Source organism: Gopherus evgoodei, chromosome 6, assembly GCF_007399415.2.
Source record: "Gopherus evgoodei ecotype Sinaloan lineage chromosome 6, rGopEvg1_v1.p, whole genome shotgun sequence".
Classification (NCBI taxonomy): Eukaryota; Metazoa; Chordata; order Testudines; family Testudinidae; genus Gopherus; species Gopherus evgoodei.
The window spans coordinates 120,590,038-120,608,218 of NC_044327.1; the positions used below are offsets into that span (position 1 = coordinate 120,590,038).

At 41.5% G+C, this 18,181-nt stretch overlaps 1 protein-coding gene across 1 annotated transcript in view; it reads right to left on the minus strand.

Annotated features, from left to right (window-relative positions):
• The window catches only part of LOC115653401 (tetraspanin-36-like), a 48,485-nt gene extending 30,683 nt beyond the window's left edge, over nucleotides 1-17,802 (minus strand). The window contains exon 1 of the mRNA XM_030566681.1: nucleotides 17,540-17,802. Within this exon, the coding sequence (XP_030422541.1) occupies nucleotides 17,540-17,599 (60 nt within the window). The 5' untranslated portion in view covers nucleotides 17,600-17,802. The remainder of the gene's footprint in view (nucleotides 1-17,539) is intronic.
• Between the last annotated feature and the right edge of the window lie 379 nt (nucleotides 17,803-18,181).

Sequence of the window (18,181 nt, forward strand, 5' to 3'; positions counted from 1 at the left end):
CCCTGTTCTGGGGTGCGACCTGATGTACTGAGATTTCACTGAGCCTCTCTTGCTCAGCCAGCCAGGTTTCCCTCTCCCTGCTTTGCTGAATTAGGCTCTCTGGCCTCTTGCAGCACACACACACAGGTAGGGCCACACCCCACTGCAGTCACAGAAGGAAATCAGTTCTGTGTGAGAGGACTCCCCCGGGCACTCATGTGCATGCCGCTTTTGGGAGATAAACCCAAAATAATACTGTCTTGCACTATACAGACAAGTCTACACAGCGGAAGCTCATAAAAATCCACCCTCTTACTCAATGTGAAGAGAGATGTGCACAACTGCTTCCCCCCCCAGTTAGAAATTACATAAACTGGGTTTTATTATGAACAAGAAATAAGTTTATTAACTACAAAAGGTGAATTTTAAGTGATTAAAGAGATAGCAAACAGAACAAAGTAGATTACCTTAATAAATAAACAAAATTCACAGACTGAGTTTAACACACTAGATAGGTAAAATACAAATTTTCACCCTGAGTGATAAACAGACTGGAAGATTCTTAAGACACAAGTTGCCTTGGCTTTCCCAGGTTCTCTTATGCAGGCTAAAGATCTTAGCCTGGGACCATCATTTCTCACAGTTCAGTCTTTGTTCCTCGGATGTTTTCAGGTGTGTTGTTGTATGGAGAGTGAGGACCCCTCATGTTGTCTTCGTCCCTCTTTTATATCTTCCCCCCACTTGCTGGAAAGCTTTTTTTGTTGTGACCTGAGTCAAACAGTTCCCATTGTATAGAGCTATTTGACCTGTGTCAAACAGTTCCCACTGTGTAGTGCTCTCTATAAGAGGTTTCTATTGCACACAGTTCCTGGGGTAATCCTTACGCTTGTGTGAATTTCTTCAATCAGCCACTAACATTGTTTGGCCTCATCCAACATAGCATATTTGAAATACAGAGACACGGTCAATATTGCCAGCTTCAGATACAAAAAATGATATATACATACAAATTGGATAAACACATTCAGTAAATTACAACCTTTCCAATGATATCTTACAAGACTATATTGCATAAAGTATATCTTAGTTATACTATATTCATATCATAACCATGTTTCCATAAAGAATATGGGGTGTAACGTCACACAGATTTCTTGGCTATTGGCAGTTTCATGCAACATTTTCCTCCATAAAGAACTTGTTTTCCTTTTGTCACCTCTCAGTGACCCACAGCAGAAGGCAGGATGCATTGGTCTTTCTGATTCTGTTCGTGCTCTGTGGTACTGTCAATACACACATGCTCCAGCTGCAGTTTTATTGTTCCTTAGTCTGTTTCCCAGCAGATTTTTGATTGCACTCCCAGGACTTGATTCGCAGAACTTCAGTGACGGCCTAGCTCTGCTCCCATTGCAGTCAATGGGAGCTGTACCATGGGAGTCAATGGAAGCAGAGCTAGTCCAGCATTCTGTACTTCTGAAAAATCTCACTCTGATTCTCTGCCTGCCTTAACATCCTTTTACTCGTTTTTAAAAATCCATCCATTTTTTCCTGTGCCGCCTTGAGCTTCTTCCTCGAGCACTTCCTTTGCAGTCTATGGCTGCCTGAAGCACTGATTCTGTTGCGTCACAATGCCTTCTGGTTTCTTAATTTTCGGCTGCCAATTCCTTCTTAGCAGCATCACTTCTGGGGCATTGTTTTCACCCATGCATATTCCCCTAGAGTCTGCAGGCATATCTTCATAAACCCCTCTGTTTTCCTCTCCCACAGTATGCCATTCCTGATAGCTATGAGCTCCATCACATCAGATAGCTTTGTGTGAGTCACTGTTACCCTCTCCAATAGCCATTGCAGGACCATTTGGCGTTCTCACATCTTGACTGTACATCCCCCTTGTACATAGCAGATTACTTTCCGTTTTCCTATCTTAAATTTGAATTCTGCCATCTGGGATGGACATGGTGCCATAAAGTGCTTGTCCTTGACACATCTAGGACATTCCTTCCCAAATGCTGAACTCAGCATTCTCCAGGGCGGGATGTGACCCACTGTACTCCCTGCAAGTGATCTGAGTTCTGACTTGCTAGAAATACAAGCTTGTGTGCCTTCAGTGTGCCAATCAAACAGACATGCAGGATTACTGCCATTTAGAGCAGAGCAGATTTGACTCCCCACCATGGCTTTGGACCCTAGTGGACAGACAGGTGATGCATTCCTGCTCCCTCCAAACCTGCAGCTCAGACAGGTGATGCATAGCTGCAGGGTGGAGGGAGCAGCTAATGACAGAGCAACCTTCAAGGCAAGGGGAACTTCAGACAGCAGCATGGGGAAGGTCATCCCAGGAGGCACATGGATTTGTCCTGCTTTCTCTGTAGATCCTTAGCCTGCAAACCTTGTGAATCCTATCAGATGCACATGCTCCAGCTTTTTTCATCAACTTTTCCTATGGTTTTTCCCCAGGATTGGATCATCAGGACCTAAGAATCGAATTTAGTTTCCCCACAAACTAGCAGTATGGGCGGGGGGGAGAAAGTAGGGTGTGTAGAATGAATGATATTAAGCTCAGACATTTAGCAATGGTTGGTTTGCGGTTACAGAGTCCTAATCAGCACTCCTGACTTTGCACTGGCAGTTTCACTGGAGATTTACCTTTGACGTCATGCAAATAACCAACCAAGATCAATCACTGCTGAAATCTTCATTAAACCTCAGTCCCCTCATTTAAAATGTACAGTAGAAAGGTAACTGAAAAAAAATCTTATTGAGCCTATTTGTACAAAAGCATGAAGGACTCTTCAGACCTTGAAAGCACATTTCTTAATTTATCAGTCATTCTGTGCAAACAAGGCACAGGTTTCAGTTGGCCTGGAAAATATGCCCTTCCACAACTGACCAGGTGCAATAGGTGGCTGTTTTTCTTTTCCCTTGCCTGCCTCAAAAGCAACAAGTCATGGCCACAGGGTTGTGTGAAATCCAGGTTGATTTTCAGGAGCAAACCCAGATGTTTTCATTATTTTGTAACTTCTGTGTCAGAGATATTTACATCACTGGAAACCTGTTCTGAGACTAGAAACACTAGGCTCTAAATTCACTAAAAGCTATTAACTATTTTCAAAAGTTAAAAGTGAAGCGGTGAGAGCTCCAGAGGTTTTGTTACACCTCTTAGGAGACACTGAGCTACAGGACTGGCCCTAACACTGATGGGCTAGCCCTGGCAAGGATGGCTTGTTGGTCTAGGAGTCTGATTCTTGATTAGGGTGTGAGAGTGTGGATTCACATCCCAGTGGGTTAACAGGAAAAAATCTTTGCCAAACACACTTAATGGTAGAAGCAACCTATCTATCTTAGGTACTTTTACAGCAAACACAAGTATCTGAGTGCTGGAGACAACTGCATGTATAAAGTGACTGTACTTCAGTTAGGGCCCGGTCCAAAGCCCATTGACTCAATGGGAGCCTTTCCATTGACTTCAGTGATCTCTGGATCAGGATTTTGCTGGATGGTTGGACAAAGAGTGTTCTGCAGGGGCATGCTGGAGAGAACTAAGGATATCAAGCTGCCTCTGTAACACCATCAACACAACCCCTCCTTATCTGATCATATCACAAGGGCAGTTTGTTAGTTGTGAAATCAGTAGCCTTATAATAAAAATTACATGCCCCACTGTTTGGTCCTGCTACATGTGCTTCCCTGAAAGTCAGTTATGTTCTGCTCCTTGCTTATTTCCAATTCTAAATTTCCCACAAAGCAAAGCACAAACTTTGATGTACAAGGAGCTGAAGGCACTTTACAAAGGTATCATCAACTTCATTTTATTGATAGAGGAAATAAAGCACAGAGAAGCCTGGAGCAAACTGTGCGAAAGTGCTCACTGATTTTTGGGAGTTTCCATTTCTTGAATGGCCAGCTTGAGGTATCTGGGGTCTCAATTTCATAAATACTGAACTCCTGCATCAACTTTTACTTCAGGTGGAGCTGCAGATACCATTTCAGATATAAGGCCCCCAGGTGTCTCAAGTCTGACATCTAAACAAAGCTAGCGGCACCCAAATTCACTAGCCACCCTGAGTTTAAGTGGCTTGCTGAGAGCCATATAATGAATCTATGGCAGAACTGGCAATAAAATCCAGGTCTTTAGACTCCTAGCCCAAGGCCCTTCACACTAGAGTGAACAGTTCCCCAGACCACTGCCCCACTAGCTTTAGCAGCCTCTTGGCTAAGCCACAGAACAAACCCTGGAGTTCTACATTCAAATTATGTGTAAAATGGAGTACAATCAACCGCACTTGTGCAGTTAAAGATTGCACCCTTAGTTAAAGATGGCCACCCCAAGTCAAGATTTTAAGATGTTTCACAGGAACAGTTTGCAAATCCCTACAGAACATTTACCCAACCTCGCCTGGTCCTAAAGTACACAAAACACTTTTTGTTCTCAGGCAGTCATGAATGAAAGGAATATTGTTACTGCACAACTGAAAGGAAAAAAACCAACCCCTTATCACTGTTTTATTCATAGTTTTTTTAGATAAAGGTCTCAGTGTTTCATGTACTGACCCTGAAAAGGTAAATGGGGTATTTAATGGTGACAACTCCATTAGCAAGTGCTGAAACAGGACAGCAAAGAATCAACATCACTCCAACTGTCACAAGAAGCTTGACACATTCCCATCCACAATTTGCTCCAAATTTTCTTTTTACTCTTTTGAGCTACTGGTATGTATAAGGACTGGAGAAGGGCAGAGTACCTATCTTTAAAAAGAGGAACAAATAGGACCCAGGGAACTATAGACCAATCAGCCTAACTTCAATACCTGGAAAGATACAGGAATAAAGTATAAATGATCAATTTGTAAGCACGTCAGGGATCACAGGATTATAAGGAATAGTCATGATGGATTTATCAAGAACAAATCAGGCCAACTCAACCTAATTTCCTTCTTTGAGGGTGTTACTGGCCTAATGGATAGAAGGGAAACAACAGATGTGATATATCTTCATTTTAGAAAGGCTTTTGACATAGGCTCACATGACATTCTCATAAACCAAATAGGGTTTAGATGAAATTACTAAATACAAGACCAGACTCGAGGAGTAGTTATCAGTGGTTCGCTATCCAACCAGCGGTGCATATCTACTGGGATCCCCCAGGAGTCAGTCCTGGGTCCGATACCATTCAATATTTTCATTAATGACTTGGATAATGGAGTGGAGAGTATGCTTATACAATTTCCACATGACATCACACTGGGAGGGGCTTCAATAATTTAAAATGACTTTGACAACTTGAAGAGCTGGTTTGAAATAAACATGATGAAACTGAATAAAGACAAGTGCAAAGGAAGGAAAAATCAAATGCACAGCTATAATATGAGGAATAATTGGCTAGGCGGTAATACTGCTGGAAAAGATCTGGGGGGGGTTATAGTAGATCACAAATTGAATGAGTCAACAATGTGATGCAGTTGAAAAAAAGGCTAATTTCAATCAGAGGTATATTAACAAGACAGTTGTATACGACACAAGAGGTAATTGTCCTGTTCTACTCAGCACTGGTGAGGTCTTAGCTGGAGTACTGTATCCAATTCTGGGCACCACACTTTAAAAGAAATGTGGATAAATTGGAGAGAGACCAGAGAAGAGCAACAAAAATGAGAAAATATTTGAAAAACTTGACTTACAGGGAAAGGTACAAAAAAAAAAAAAAAACAAAAACCAAACCCCTGGGCATGATTAGTCTTGAGAAAAGAAGACTGAGGAGGGGCTTGATAACAGTCTTCCAATATATTAAGGGCTGTTAAAAGGGGACAGTAATCAATTGTTTTCCAGGTACCTTGAAGATAGGACAAGAAGTAATGGGCTTAATCTGCAGCAAGGGAGATTTAGGTTGGATATTAGGAAAAACTTTCTAGCTATAAGAGTAGTTAAGTACTGGAATAGGCTTAAAGAGGAAGTTGTGGAATCCCCATCTCTGAAGGTTTTTTAAAATGTGTTAGAGAAACAACTGCTAGAGATAGTCTAGGTTTACTTGGTCCTGCCTGAGCACAGGGCACTGGACTAGATGATTTCTTGAGGTCTCTTCAGTTTCTATAGTTTTATGTTTAAGAACTGCATCCCTTATTAAGCAAGTAGTATTTCCTCTGCTGTTGACTTCAAGAGAAGTAAGGCAGGACTTGTAATTGGTTAGCATTATTTCTATGAGACCAAGCGTACTTTTTGTCTCGTAACATTTAGTGCTATTTTACACATCTATTGTGCTTTTCAGCCAAGGATCTCAAAAAGGCTTTAATAAGGCAAGAAAATAACTTATCCCTATTCTTAGATATGAAGAAAGAGAGGCAGGAAGAAATAAGGATTTGCTTAAAGACAGACATTAAATCAGCCAGTGCTAAGCTGGGAACAGAACTCATGTTTCTTGATATCTTGACCCATCCCTCAGACCATACTGTCTCACTTAACAAAAGCAAATTCAACTGCCATTGTCAAAAGTCTCCTGCATGGTCCTTTCTGTTCACTCAATTTTTAATCTGAAGCTCTTCTGGAAGATTTTTTTCAGAATCTCTCTGGTGTCTCGGAGTGAGGCGTTAGAGTAAGCTTTAGTCGAGCCTGCGTTGCTCACACATCCAAACCTCTTCTGGATTTTGGCCGATGTTTTGGAGTATACAAAGAATGCAGGGTCAGACCCTAAAGGGACGCAAGGCACAAATCCTCTTAGCAAATATAGCTCAGCTCCTCCATGAGGAAATATATTGGATTTATCAAGTGTAAAACGCAAAGCACTTTCTCAGCTCTGGTTTGAAATTCAGTAATGTCAAGATGCCAGAAGGGTTTTGAGGCATTTTAACATTTCCCAGAACTTGTCATGTGGGCAGGGAAGCTGTTCACAAATGAAGCTCCCATACCCTACCATTACTGAAAACTATCTGTGACTCACTATATGCTCTCACAGCCTTTCATAAGGCACTGATCAGCCTGCCAGCAAACATCTTAGAGTATGCTACAGAGTGAAAAACAAACAGCCTGCCACTTCCTAAAGTCTTGGAACTACAAAGGGCAAAGAGCAATGGAGTAAGCCAGAACTGAGTAGATAACCTATTCCGGGACCTCCTGTGCACTCCAAATGCCTGAAAAGTGACTGTGAAAATGACTCTCTCACTGACCTGCAGGACACATTTGCTCTGGAAATCTAGCTGTGTTCTTTCTGCCTCTTACAGCACCACTAATAATAATTAGCCAAATTCTGGCCCAGGAATGCTGCAGTTGGGTTTTAGTGGACAGCTTTGGTGATGAATGAGGCAGAACAGAGCCCGCCTTCCTCTCCCATTGGCTCCTTGGTGCTGAGAAAAGCGAAAACATCTTTTTGTCAATAATGACTCAAATTCCCAGGGCAGCTCCACACAAAGAGCCGACCCATTCAAAATCTACCCAGGTGGATAGATCTACCCACATTGAAAGTGTCCACACAGAGCACAGTGCACAAAGGTGGAACTTTTGCAATCAGACATCTGACCTTACTAGCACTTTAATCAGCCCTAAGAACCAACTTTTGCAAGTTTTCCTTATTATCCCAAATAATTAGAAGGGACTCGTCAAGAAAATTAGGCTTAGCCTCTTCCTCCACCTCGAGGAAGCCCCAGAGGAGTTAGGAATCTCCCATCACCAGGGCCAGCTCCAACCTTTTTGCCGCCCCAAGTGGCGAAGCGGGAAAAAAAAAATAAAGTCGATCAGCAGCAGCTCAACTGTGCTGCTCCATTCTTCAGTGGCAGTTCGGCAGCTGGTCCTTCGCTCCCTCTATTCCGATTCAGTAGCAGCTCAAAGACGAAGAGAGGGACCGAGGGACCTGCGGCCGAATTGCCACCAAAGACCCGGACATGCCGCCCCAAGCACCTGCTTCCTTCACTGGTGCCTGGAGCCAGCCCTGCCCATCACACTCGCTGTCCATGTTGGGGAGAAGGGCTGGAGCTACGTGGACTGAGGGGCAGGAGAAGCTATGCCAACCTCTACCCATACTCCCAGGAAGGGCCAGAGGAGGAAGGAACCTACCAACTCTTCCCACTACTTTCTCTTGGCTTGTGAACACTTTGGGGCAAGTACGGTCTCTAAGGGTACGGATGTGACTGCAGCATGTGAAGTCATATCCAAGCTAGCTTTATTCTAGGTAGCAGGAGTACCAACAGTAATGAAGCAATGGCAGCACAGTCTGTAGTAGCCAAAGAGACCCTAGGGAGACTAGCCCACACTGAAACCTGTGCTGCCATAGCTTCACTGCTATTGGCACCCCAATTAGCGCAGGTACATCTGTAAGTGCTATAATCACACATGCCAACCGCAGCGTAGAGATAACTCTAAGTGTATACGTGTTCAGAGCAACTGTGCCTCAATCTTGTTCGGGGCCTTCAGGGGATACAGAAATGTAAATAAAACTGTGATCTTCTCTGCAACTGCTTTAAAGTAGTGTAAAATGTCCTCTGGATACGAAATATTGATTTCTTAAAATTAGGTCTGTCAAGTGATTAAAGCAATTAACTGTGCTGACAAACAATAGAATACCATTTATTTAAATTTTTTTGGATGTTTTCCACATTTTCAAATACAATGATTTTAATTACAACACAGAATACAATGCTCACTTTATATTTATTTTAATGATAAATATTTGCACTGTAAAAAGAAAAGAAATCGTATTTTTCATTGAATTTAATACAAGTACTGTAGTGCAATCTCTTTACCAGGAAAGTTGAACTTACAAATGTAGAATTATGTACAAAAAAATTGCATTAAAAATGAAACAATGTAAAACTTTAGAGTCTACAAGTCCACTCGGTCCTACTTCTTGTTCAACCAATCGCTCTGACAAACAAGTTTGTTTACATTTGCAGGAGATAATGTTGCCTGCAAATGTAAACTTCTTGTTTACAATGTCATCTGAAAGTGAGAACAGGTGTTCGCATGGCAAAGTTGTAGGCAGCATTGCAAGATATTTACGTGCCAGATGTGCTAAAGATTTCCATGTCCTTTCATGCTTCAACCACCATTCCAGAGGACATGCATCCATTTTGATGATGGGTTCTGCTCGATAACGATCCAAATTAGTGCAGACCGAAGTGTGTTCATTTTAATCATCTGAGTCAGATGCCGCCAGCAGAAGGTTGATTTTCTTTTCTGGTGGTTTGTGTTCTGTAGTTTCCACATTGGAATGTTGCTCCACACCCCATCCTGATCAAATTTTGGAAGGCAGTTCAGATTCTTAAATCTTGGGTCGAGTGCTGTAGCTATCTTTAGAAATCTCACATTGGTAGCTTCTTTGTGTTCTGTCAAATCTGCAGTGAAAGCGTTCTTAAAACAAACCACATGCTGGGCTAGGTTCCCTCTAAGCTGCCGAAGCCCACCAGAGCTGCTGGCAAGAGGAGCTCCTCCCTTGCCCACCCCCCTCTCCCGGCCCCTCTGGAGCTGCCGCACCCAGGGAGAGGTGCCTCTTCCCTGGCTCAGAGTGGCTGTGGCGAGAGAGGACTCAGGGGTATCCTCTCTCCCAACCAAAGCCCTGGGGCAGTCTGCACCCAAACCCTCATCCCCAGCCCCACCCTAGAGCTCACACCCTCCTTGCTCCCCAACCCTCTGCCCCAGCCCTGAGTCCCCTCCTGCACCCCAAACTTCTCATCTCTGGCCCAACCCCAGAGCCCACAGCACCCCACACCCCAACTCTCTTCCTGAGCCCCCTCCCGCACCCCAAACCCTTCATTCTCAGCTCCACTCCAGAGCCCGCACCCCCAGAGCCCTCATTCCCCCACATCCCAGTCTTCAGCCCCAGCCCTGAGTCCCCTTCCAGACTCCAAACCTCTCAGCTCCACCTCCAACACATGAATTTTGTTATGTGCACCAATATGAAGGTGATGTGTCACACGTCATCTCCATATTGGTGCACATAACAAAATTAATTCTGCACATGGATGTAAAAGATTAGAGGAAACACTGATTCTGAGACATCATCCAAGATGGCTATAACATGAAATATATGGCAGAATGCAAGTAAAACACAGAGCAGAAGACATACAATTCTCCCACAAGGAGTTCAGTCACAAATTTAATTAACGAATTATTTTTTTAACAAGCGTCATCAGCATAGAAGCATGTCCTCTGGAATGGTGGTCGTATGAAGGGGCATACGAATGTTTAGCATATCTGGCACGTAAATACCTTGCAATGCCGGCTACAAAAGTGCCATGCGACTGCTTGTTCTCACTTTCAGGTGACTTTGTAAACAAGAAGCGGGCAGCACTATCACCTGTAAATGTAAACAAACTTGTTTCTCTTAGCAATTGGCTGAACAAGAAGTAGGACTGAGTAGACTTGTAGGCTCTGAAGTTTTACATTGTTTTGTTTTTTTGAGTGCAGTTATGTAACACAAAAATCTACATTTGTAAGTTGTGCTTTCACGATAAAGAGATTGCACTATACTGTACTTATATGAGGTGAACTGAAAAATATTATTTCTTTTGTTAATCATTTTTACAGTGCAAATATTTGTAATAAAAATATAAAGTGAGTACTGCACACTTTGTATTCTGTGTTGTAATTGAACTCAATATATTTGAAAATGTAGAAAAACATCCAAAATATTAAAAATTTCAATTGGTATTCTATTGTTTAACAGTGTGATTAAAACTGCGATTAATTTTTTTTGCGTTAATTGCTGGAGTTAACTGTGATTAATCGAAAGTCCTACTTAAAATCCACCTCTCTGCCATGGAGCAAAAATGACCAATATTTTTCAGAGCCAACAAAATAATTCAAAATCCCTTGCAGCAGCACTTAAACACTGTCCACAAAGTTATATTGAAATAATTGCATATGCCGGTGTAAGAAACAAGGAAATAAATCTGAAGAGCTATTGTCATTATGATCAACTTGGTTGGGACACTAGAATGGATTATTTCCTTCTTGGGAAAGACATACTTTAATACCAACACAGCTTATTGTAATCAACTCCATTTTAGCCTGAACAGTCAAAGTTATAAACAAATGAAAATAGCATCTTATAAGGGGAAGTGTTGGGCAACCTTAATAATAGGCTGTGCTAGCAGACTAATGAATAATGCAAACACAGGGACAGTAATGTTAGTTGTCCAAAGCAAAGTGTAGCGTATAACTCACAAATAGAGTGCAACACTTCCAGAAAACACCTCAGCGTTCATACCCTTAACCAAAGTTTCTTCCCTGCTATGAGAAGTCCCATTACAGTCAATGGATCAAATTCAGCCCTGAGTAATGTCACTGAAGTGTGAGTTGCACTCACTTCCCCCAGGGCTGAAAATGAGTTTGTGTGAGAGTGAGGCTACAAGATCAGGTTGAAATTATGTTCAGGCAGCAGGTTTTCTGTAATGTAATATCTATTCTTAAAGAAACTATTTTGTTTTACCTGTAATTGGCTGAGCAAAGCAAAGCCCAGCCCTCCATTCAACTCAACAGCATTTCTCTATCACAGAATATAGAATATCAGGGTTGGAAGGGACCTCAGGAGATTATCTAGTCCAACCCCCTGCTCAAAGCAGGATCAATCCCAAAGTAAGTTCCCAAATGGCCCCCTTAAGGATTGAATTCAACCCTAGGTATAGCAGGCCAATGCTCAAACCACTGGAACTATTCCTCCCCCTTTCCCTGTATGTAATAGGATGACCAGCTGCAATTTTCAAAAGTTAATTCCAAAATTTCAGGGAACAGTCTACGTAACAATATTGATTTTGGTGAAAAAAAGTCAGAAAACCAGAAAAGCCTGATTTCCACTAATATCAGGCCCATAGAGTGTCGATTTGATGCCGTGGGCCACTTCACTGCTCACGAAGTTCTGTGTGTTATCCAACATTTCTACTGCAAAGAAAGGGGGGGGGGGGAAAGAGAACTTGTCAGAGTAGGAAGTCAAGAGGCCCAGCTGTTTTGTGGGGACAGGCTGGAGTGAGGCTTGGCTGTGGGGATGGGTGGGGAAGGGAAGTGGTCCAAGAAGGAGCTTGAGGCTCAAGTGTGCGACCCTCTAGAAATAAAACAGAGAATAATTTGACCCTGACGTGCTGGTGATGTGTTAAATAAAGTGATTAATTAGAGCTGAGCAAAATTTCTCATTGAAAACTTTTTGGGAGGAAAAATACAAATTGAGTGACACCAAAACGTTTTGCAAATTCATGTCGGTTTCACTAAATTGTGTGGAACCTGCCCTCCCCTCAGCCCAAATCCTGAGAAAGCCAACATTTTGTTTTGACATTTTTGAAACAAAATGTTTCAATGTTTCGAGTCAAAAACAACTTTTTTTTTAATTTCCTTCAGTTTTATACACTAAAGAAGAAAACTTACAAACTTTTAAAAATGCTCAAAATCTAAACACATTTAATTTTTGATCCAACAAAACGTTTTGCTCAACCGAAACCAAAATTCTTTTTTTTACTTTTTAGCTTACAGAAAATTTTGAAAAAAAATTATTTCAGGTCAACCCAAAATGAATTTAGTTTTTGATTTTACAGACCACCAGTGAACTGAAAAATCAGTTCTTCCCACAGCTCTACTCCTAATAATCTATTACTGGAAGGTCAAACATAGTCATAACAATAATTTACCTTCCCCTCCTACAACACCTTTCATGAGAAGAGCTCAAAGTGTTTTAAAGACAGTGAACCTCACCAGACACCATGTGAGGTAGATCAACATTATCATTTCCGTTCACAAATGTGCATCTGAGGCAGAGGGAATTAAGATTAACATTTTAAAATTTGGAACTATGTTCACAGGTGCTGGAACTAGAGGTGCTAGGGGTGCTCCTGCACCCTCTGGCTTGCAGCGGTTTCCATCCTATACAGAGTTTACAGTTTGGTTCAAGAACTCTCAGCACCCCCACTATACAAATTATTCCAGCACGCCTGGAACATTTCAGTCCATGGTTAGGCCCTTAAATAAGTGACCTGCTTTTCAGAGGTACTGAGCATACACAAGTCCCAATAAACTCCCCCTTCACAGTAGCAATACCTGTATGTGTTTTGACATCAGCATCTCCTGCAGGGGAGTCACTTAATACTGTATTTTTGGCAGGTAAGTAAAAGAGAAACTGATCTGTAATCTCTTTATTTGTAATAGTCACATGCAGACAGACATTACGATAATGATCTGGGATCTCATACAGGGCTTACTGCATTTTTTAAACAGCATTTCAGTTCACCTCTAAGCAATAATTCCTACCAAGGCATTGTACCTGCAGCCTCTATTATGTAGGCGTAAGGTGAATTATTTCCCACAATCATTTTCAAGCTGTGCAGTTTTTCAGTGCTTGGGCAAGAGAGGTAATGCTTACAAGTGAATTGAAATGCTGTTTATAAATCTCAGTAAATTCTGTAGGAGTTCTTAGATGATTATCAGAGATACATGTAAAGACCAAACTATCACAAATTAACATATTCTAAATGATGCAAAATCAGTTCCTCCTTCACCTATCTGCTAAAACCTGAATTCAAGGTTCTGCATTTCCCGTGCAGGAGCTGAAGTGACTAACACATACAATGTAATCGTTAACAAGCTAGCATGTTAACCAAGTTACCCCAACCTCTTATCCAAACAAAACAGGTTGTCATATTCTAACTAAGGCTGTGCCTAGGAATGAAGGGCTTTTCTGTGGCACTGTAATCTCACACGCTAGAAACCTGGAAGGAAACCCTAACAATAGCCAAAACTAGACTGAAGTTTTTGCTTCTGGTAGTTATTTGAGTTCCACTAAAGACAAACACCAGTGAAGGGGTACATTTGAGCGATATATAGTGTGTAGTTCTTCTCAAAGCAGGGGTAATTTCCATCTGCTTACAATGAAGTACTGCAGTATTTCCCTATGCTTCAAACAGGAAACAGCACAGAGCAATCATAACTAACTGCACAGCAAATCAATAAATGTTAACACTTCAATGGTTCCTTCCTTATGCACTGTATGAAAACAGGACTGTAAAACTAGACACCAGATCAATGGGAGTTTCATGCACGCCTCTTTGGGACACACTGCGGCCTGTGAAATCCAAGCTTGGTTTCCAGTGATGATCACAATGAAGGTATGAATGTTAAGAACTCAACAAGGGGAATTCTCCATCTCTTCTGTCCTTCCCTAATGTACATTCATCAACAGATTATTGCATTTTAACAAAGGGAGTTGAGTCCTTCTGGTTTTGCCACATTTCAAGCCCTGAGCACAGCTCACCACAAAGGGGTTTATTTCTGAAAAGCTCACTTCTGCAAACAAAGTGATCTATCTGGTTCATTTCTTTCAGTCTGTTGCTGAATTACTCAAACTTTCCCATGTGGCAGGAAAGTCCCAAAAAACTAACTGGAATCTTTATTGCCATTAAATTATATTACTACAGTCAAACTCACATGAGTCTTATCCCTAAAAATAGAAGAGAATCGTGGCTGGAAGCTGTAGCTTCTATGTGGGATATGAAAAGGGGGTGTAGTGGGGGGGTGGTTACCTGTCACAAATTTTACACCAAGGTCTTCTTGACTCACATTCATACAACCTGAACCATTTCCCTCCCACCACCTGTTATTTTCCTGACTAATACTTTCAAAAATACATCATGTATTGTTTGTAAGGCAAACATTGGCAGCTGTACTCTGGCTATTCAAATATCTTTGTACATGATGAGAAAATTATAAGCCTGAATATTCTTATGGAACATGAAGGCTGAAGTGCCCCTGGAACTGATATACCCATAGAGGAGTCCAGTACTCCAGCTGCCACTAGACCAACTGTATAACAAATCCAGCTATACTTTTACTTCTTAGTTTTTAACAGCAATTTTACCTTCAGAAACACTGAAGACAAACTACTATATGGTTCTAAAAGTAAACACAATTTTTTACCAGGGCCGCCCGGGGGGGGAGGGGGGAGGGGGGCAAATGGGGCAATTTGCCCCAGGCCTCGGGCCCCCCAGGGGCCCCCCACAAGAATATAATATTCTATAGTTTTGCAACTTTTTTTTATGGAAGGGGCCCCCGAAATTGCTTTGCTCCAGGCCCCCTGAATCCTCTGGGTGGCCCTGTTTTCTACTCACAAACTTAGCAGATAGATAACTAAATCATACTACTCTATGAAACCACTTCAGCAAGGAATTTGTACACAAGTACAGCATATTTAACCACACTCTGGTTAACCATATGTTTCTTTAATTGGTTGGCTGAAAGTCCTGGTTAACCAAAAAGTGGTCATGTCCTTTAACACAATGTGCACGATTCACTGCTCCCTCATTCAGCCAACCCTCCATTTAGTCAAATGGTTTTGATGTTGCAACCTGTACAGTTCGTTTATATGTGTTCAATAACCATTTAGGAGTTGCAAGACTAAGGAAGCTGCCAGCGCACTGGTGCTATCTGAGCATATTTGCACACTTCAGAAACTTAAACACTTAATTGGATCCTCTTAATATCATTCATTCGTCTGGGGTTCAGGAACTAAATGTTCTCCATACAAAGTCAAAAAAACACCTGGTAATAAGCCTGGGATGTAACATTTGGATCTAGATCTGAACTGTGTGTCCAGTTCTGGGCTTTTGGTTCAGGTCTGCCTGTCTCCAGAAAATAACCATTCAATTAATTTCATTTGCATGAAATGAGCAAGTGTGATACACTGAAACTTCTACATTTCATATTGAAACTAATTTAAGAAAGCCCAAAAATCAATGTATACAAAAAGCTGTGGCAGCTATGGTGCTAGACACACTCCAGGATCAGCAGAGTCCAAAAATCAATGCCGAATGAATAGTGAAACTTGCATTTTTACATTAAAGTGCTTCCAGCATTAACACATCTGAACTGCTTCACTGCTGGAGAAGAAATGAAGTGCAGCAGCCGGAACCACAAAGCAGCATATGAAGATTTTTGTCTGCTTTTCTTAGGTTGTAGTGTGTGCTGCAGGGGCTCTCCAGACATTTCATTCCATTCACCATTTTATAAGAATGAAATCCTCTCATGGACCTGCTTTCCCTTCCATCATCCATTCTGTTTATTGCTTGGCTCTCAGACCACCAGAAAGGAGTTCATTGATCAGAGTTTGAGTACCGTGTATAATTTGGGTCTAATTCTCCTTGTAATCTCCATTAACTTTTAGTGTTATACAGTCTATAGCACAGCAAATCAGTTCTCATTCCAGCCAGCAGAGAAGAGCGTAATGAAATGGTTAGCGTGTATGGATACCAATATCATTGCAGTAGTAATAGATAAAATAATATATGCAATGTTATAATATCCTCACCGGTTAAATGTTTCTTCTTTAAAACTAATCAGTCAAAATCTTTCTTCTTTGAGTTTAGAATGAATCAAAACTCAGTTATATTGATCTGAATTTCATAAAAGAGCACAGCATTTTGTTTTCTATTAAAAAACAATTATTTTACAAATTCTCACAAATCAAAAGTTCATTTTAAAGAAAAACTTTGTGATAGCATTTAAAGCAAGAGATTAATAAACATGTTAACTACAGATAAAGTCATGAACAAACATATATAATTTTTCAAAGACTAAAACCCATTACTTACCTAAAGATTTTAAGAGAATAAGAAAACTTTGTGCCCAGATCTGATCTCCCTTACACTGAAATAAATAGAGTGTAGCTAATACGAATGGAGTTACACCATAGTACAACAAGCATTAATTGGAGAAAGCCCTATCTATGGCCAACATCCCAGGGAGGAAAGTCTGCTTCCCACCTGGCAGTTCACCCCCAGCCTCTAATATCACAGAATATTCAGCTGAAGCTATGCTGCTTTACACCAGATGGGTATGTGGCCCCCTAACTCTCTGGTGTCCTCACTTTGTATTTTTCATAAAATCTCACTTCCTTACCTACAGCTCTGATATGGAATCTCTAGCATACTACCCTGGGGTGACCAGTTCTGGGCAGAGGCAGAAACCACCTGCCTTTAGTTAGCATTTTTCATTGTCTTTACATAGTCTCTTACGCTTGGTTTCACTAATAAAACTACTTTTAAAAGTTTAGTTGGAAAAATAGAAGTTATGTCTACGACATTACATTAGTAAGTTTGTTTCCTTGCTGTGAGAAAGAAGTAGATCAATGGAGTTAAATGTGTATTTCCATACCAAATCCCCCTTCAGTTCCTCTTTAAGGCACATCTGCTTTGTACTGACGCTCACTCATTGCTCTCTGATCTTTCCTTAATTTGCCCAGTAAAAACGGACAGTTGATCACATTACTGTTAACACTCTCAAGGCAGTAATAAGAAGTAATAATTTATAACAATTAACGTTGTTTATAGAGCATCTAGCATACTAAGTTCTTTACAGTAAAAGAAGTACAGATACCGGCCCCAATCCTACAGTTCAGACTCAGACAAATCTCCCCATCAGCTTCAGTAGGGAGTTTTGCCTGAGTAAGAACTGTAGGATCAGCCCCAGAATATCTGAAAACATCTGTAGTTAAATCAGTTCAGTGAAAAGAGAAAGGGGTGAGGACTGTTACAGGAAGCCAGTAGTGGCAGCAGCCAAAGGACAGTCAGGGAAAGTTACCAAACTAAAGGTTCTTCCATCAAATTACCCAAAAGATGAGGCTGAGCAGCAGCAGCACTGTCTTGGAGGTGATCACACCACAGTCCATGTTTCCTGTTGGCCTTGCAGTCGAGCTTCTCGTAGAAAGATCTGCTGGCTTCTGCTGCCTATTCAGCAGAGTCTGTGTCAGATTTCTCTACGCTTCTCTCCCACGCATCTCAGCTTCTTATCTGAGCCTGCTCAGCGATCATATGATTTGCAACTCGCTGGACCAGTCACATGCTCCTTAGCGTACAGAGCAAAACAACATCTTACTGTAGTGTCCTCTTGTTACTGTATGTAGCGTCTGTCTGTCTAAAAGAGATTACCGTAAACTCGCTAAACTAGCTCTGCAGCTACAACTAAGTAGCTTACCATATAAACACTAATAGCAGTCCCATCACAACATAACCCTTGCCAGCATTACCACACTTGCAGGGGTGGATCAAAACTAAACAAAGCTCAAACCTGTTTCAGAACTTTTAAGGCCATCCAGAAAGCCTCTCCCTCTGAGCCAAGTCGCCGCTTACATGCAGCCAGCCATATGGGTTCTTGTCCTTCACCCACTCTTGAGTCTGTGATCTTCCTGAGTGAGACACAGGTGGAACTTAGGATGACCAGACAGCAGGTGTGAAAAATCAGGACGGGGTTG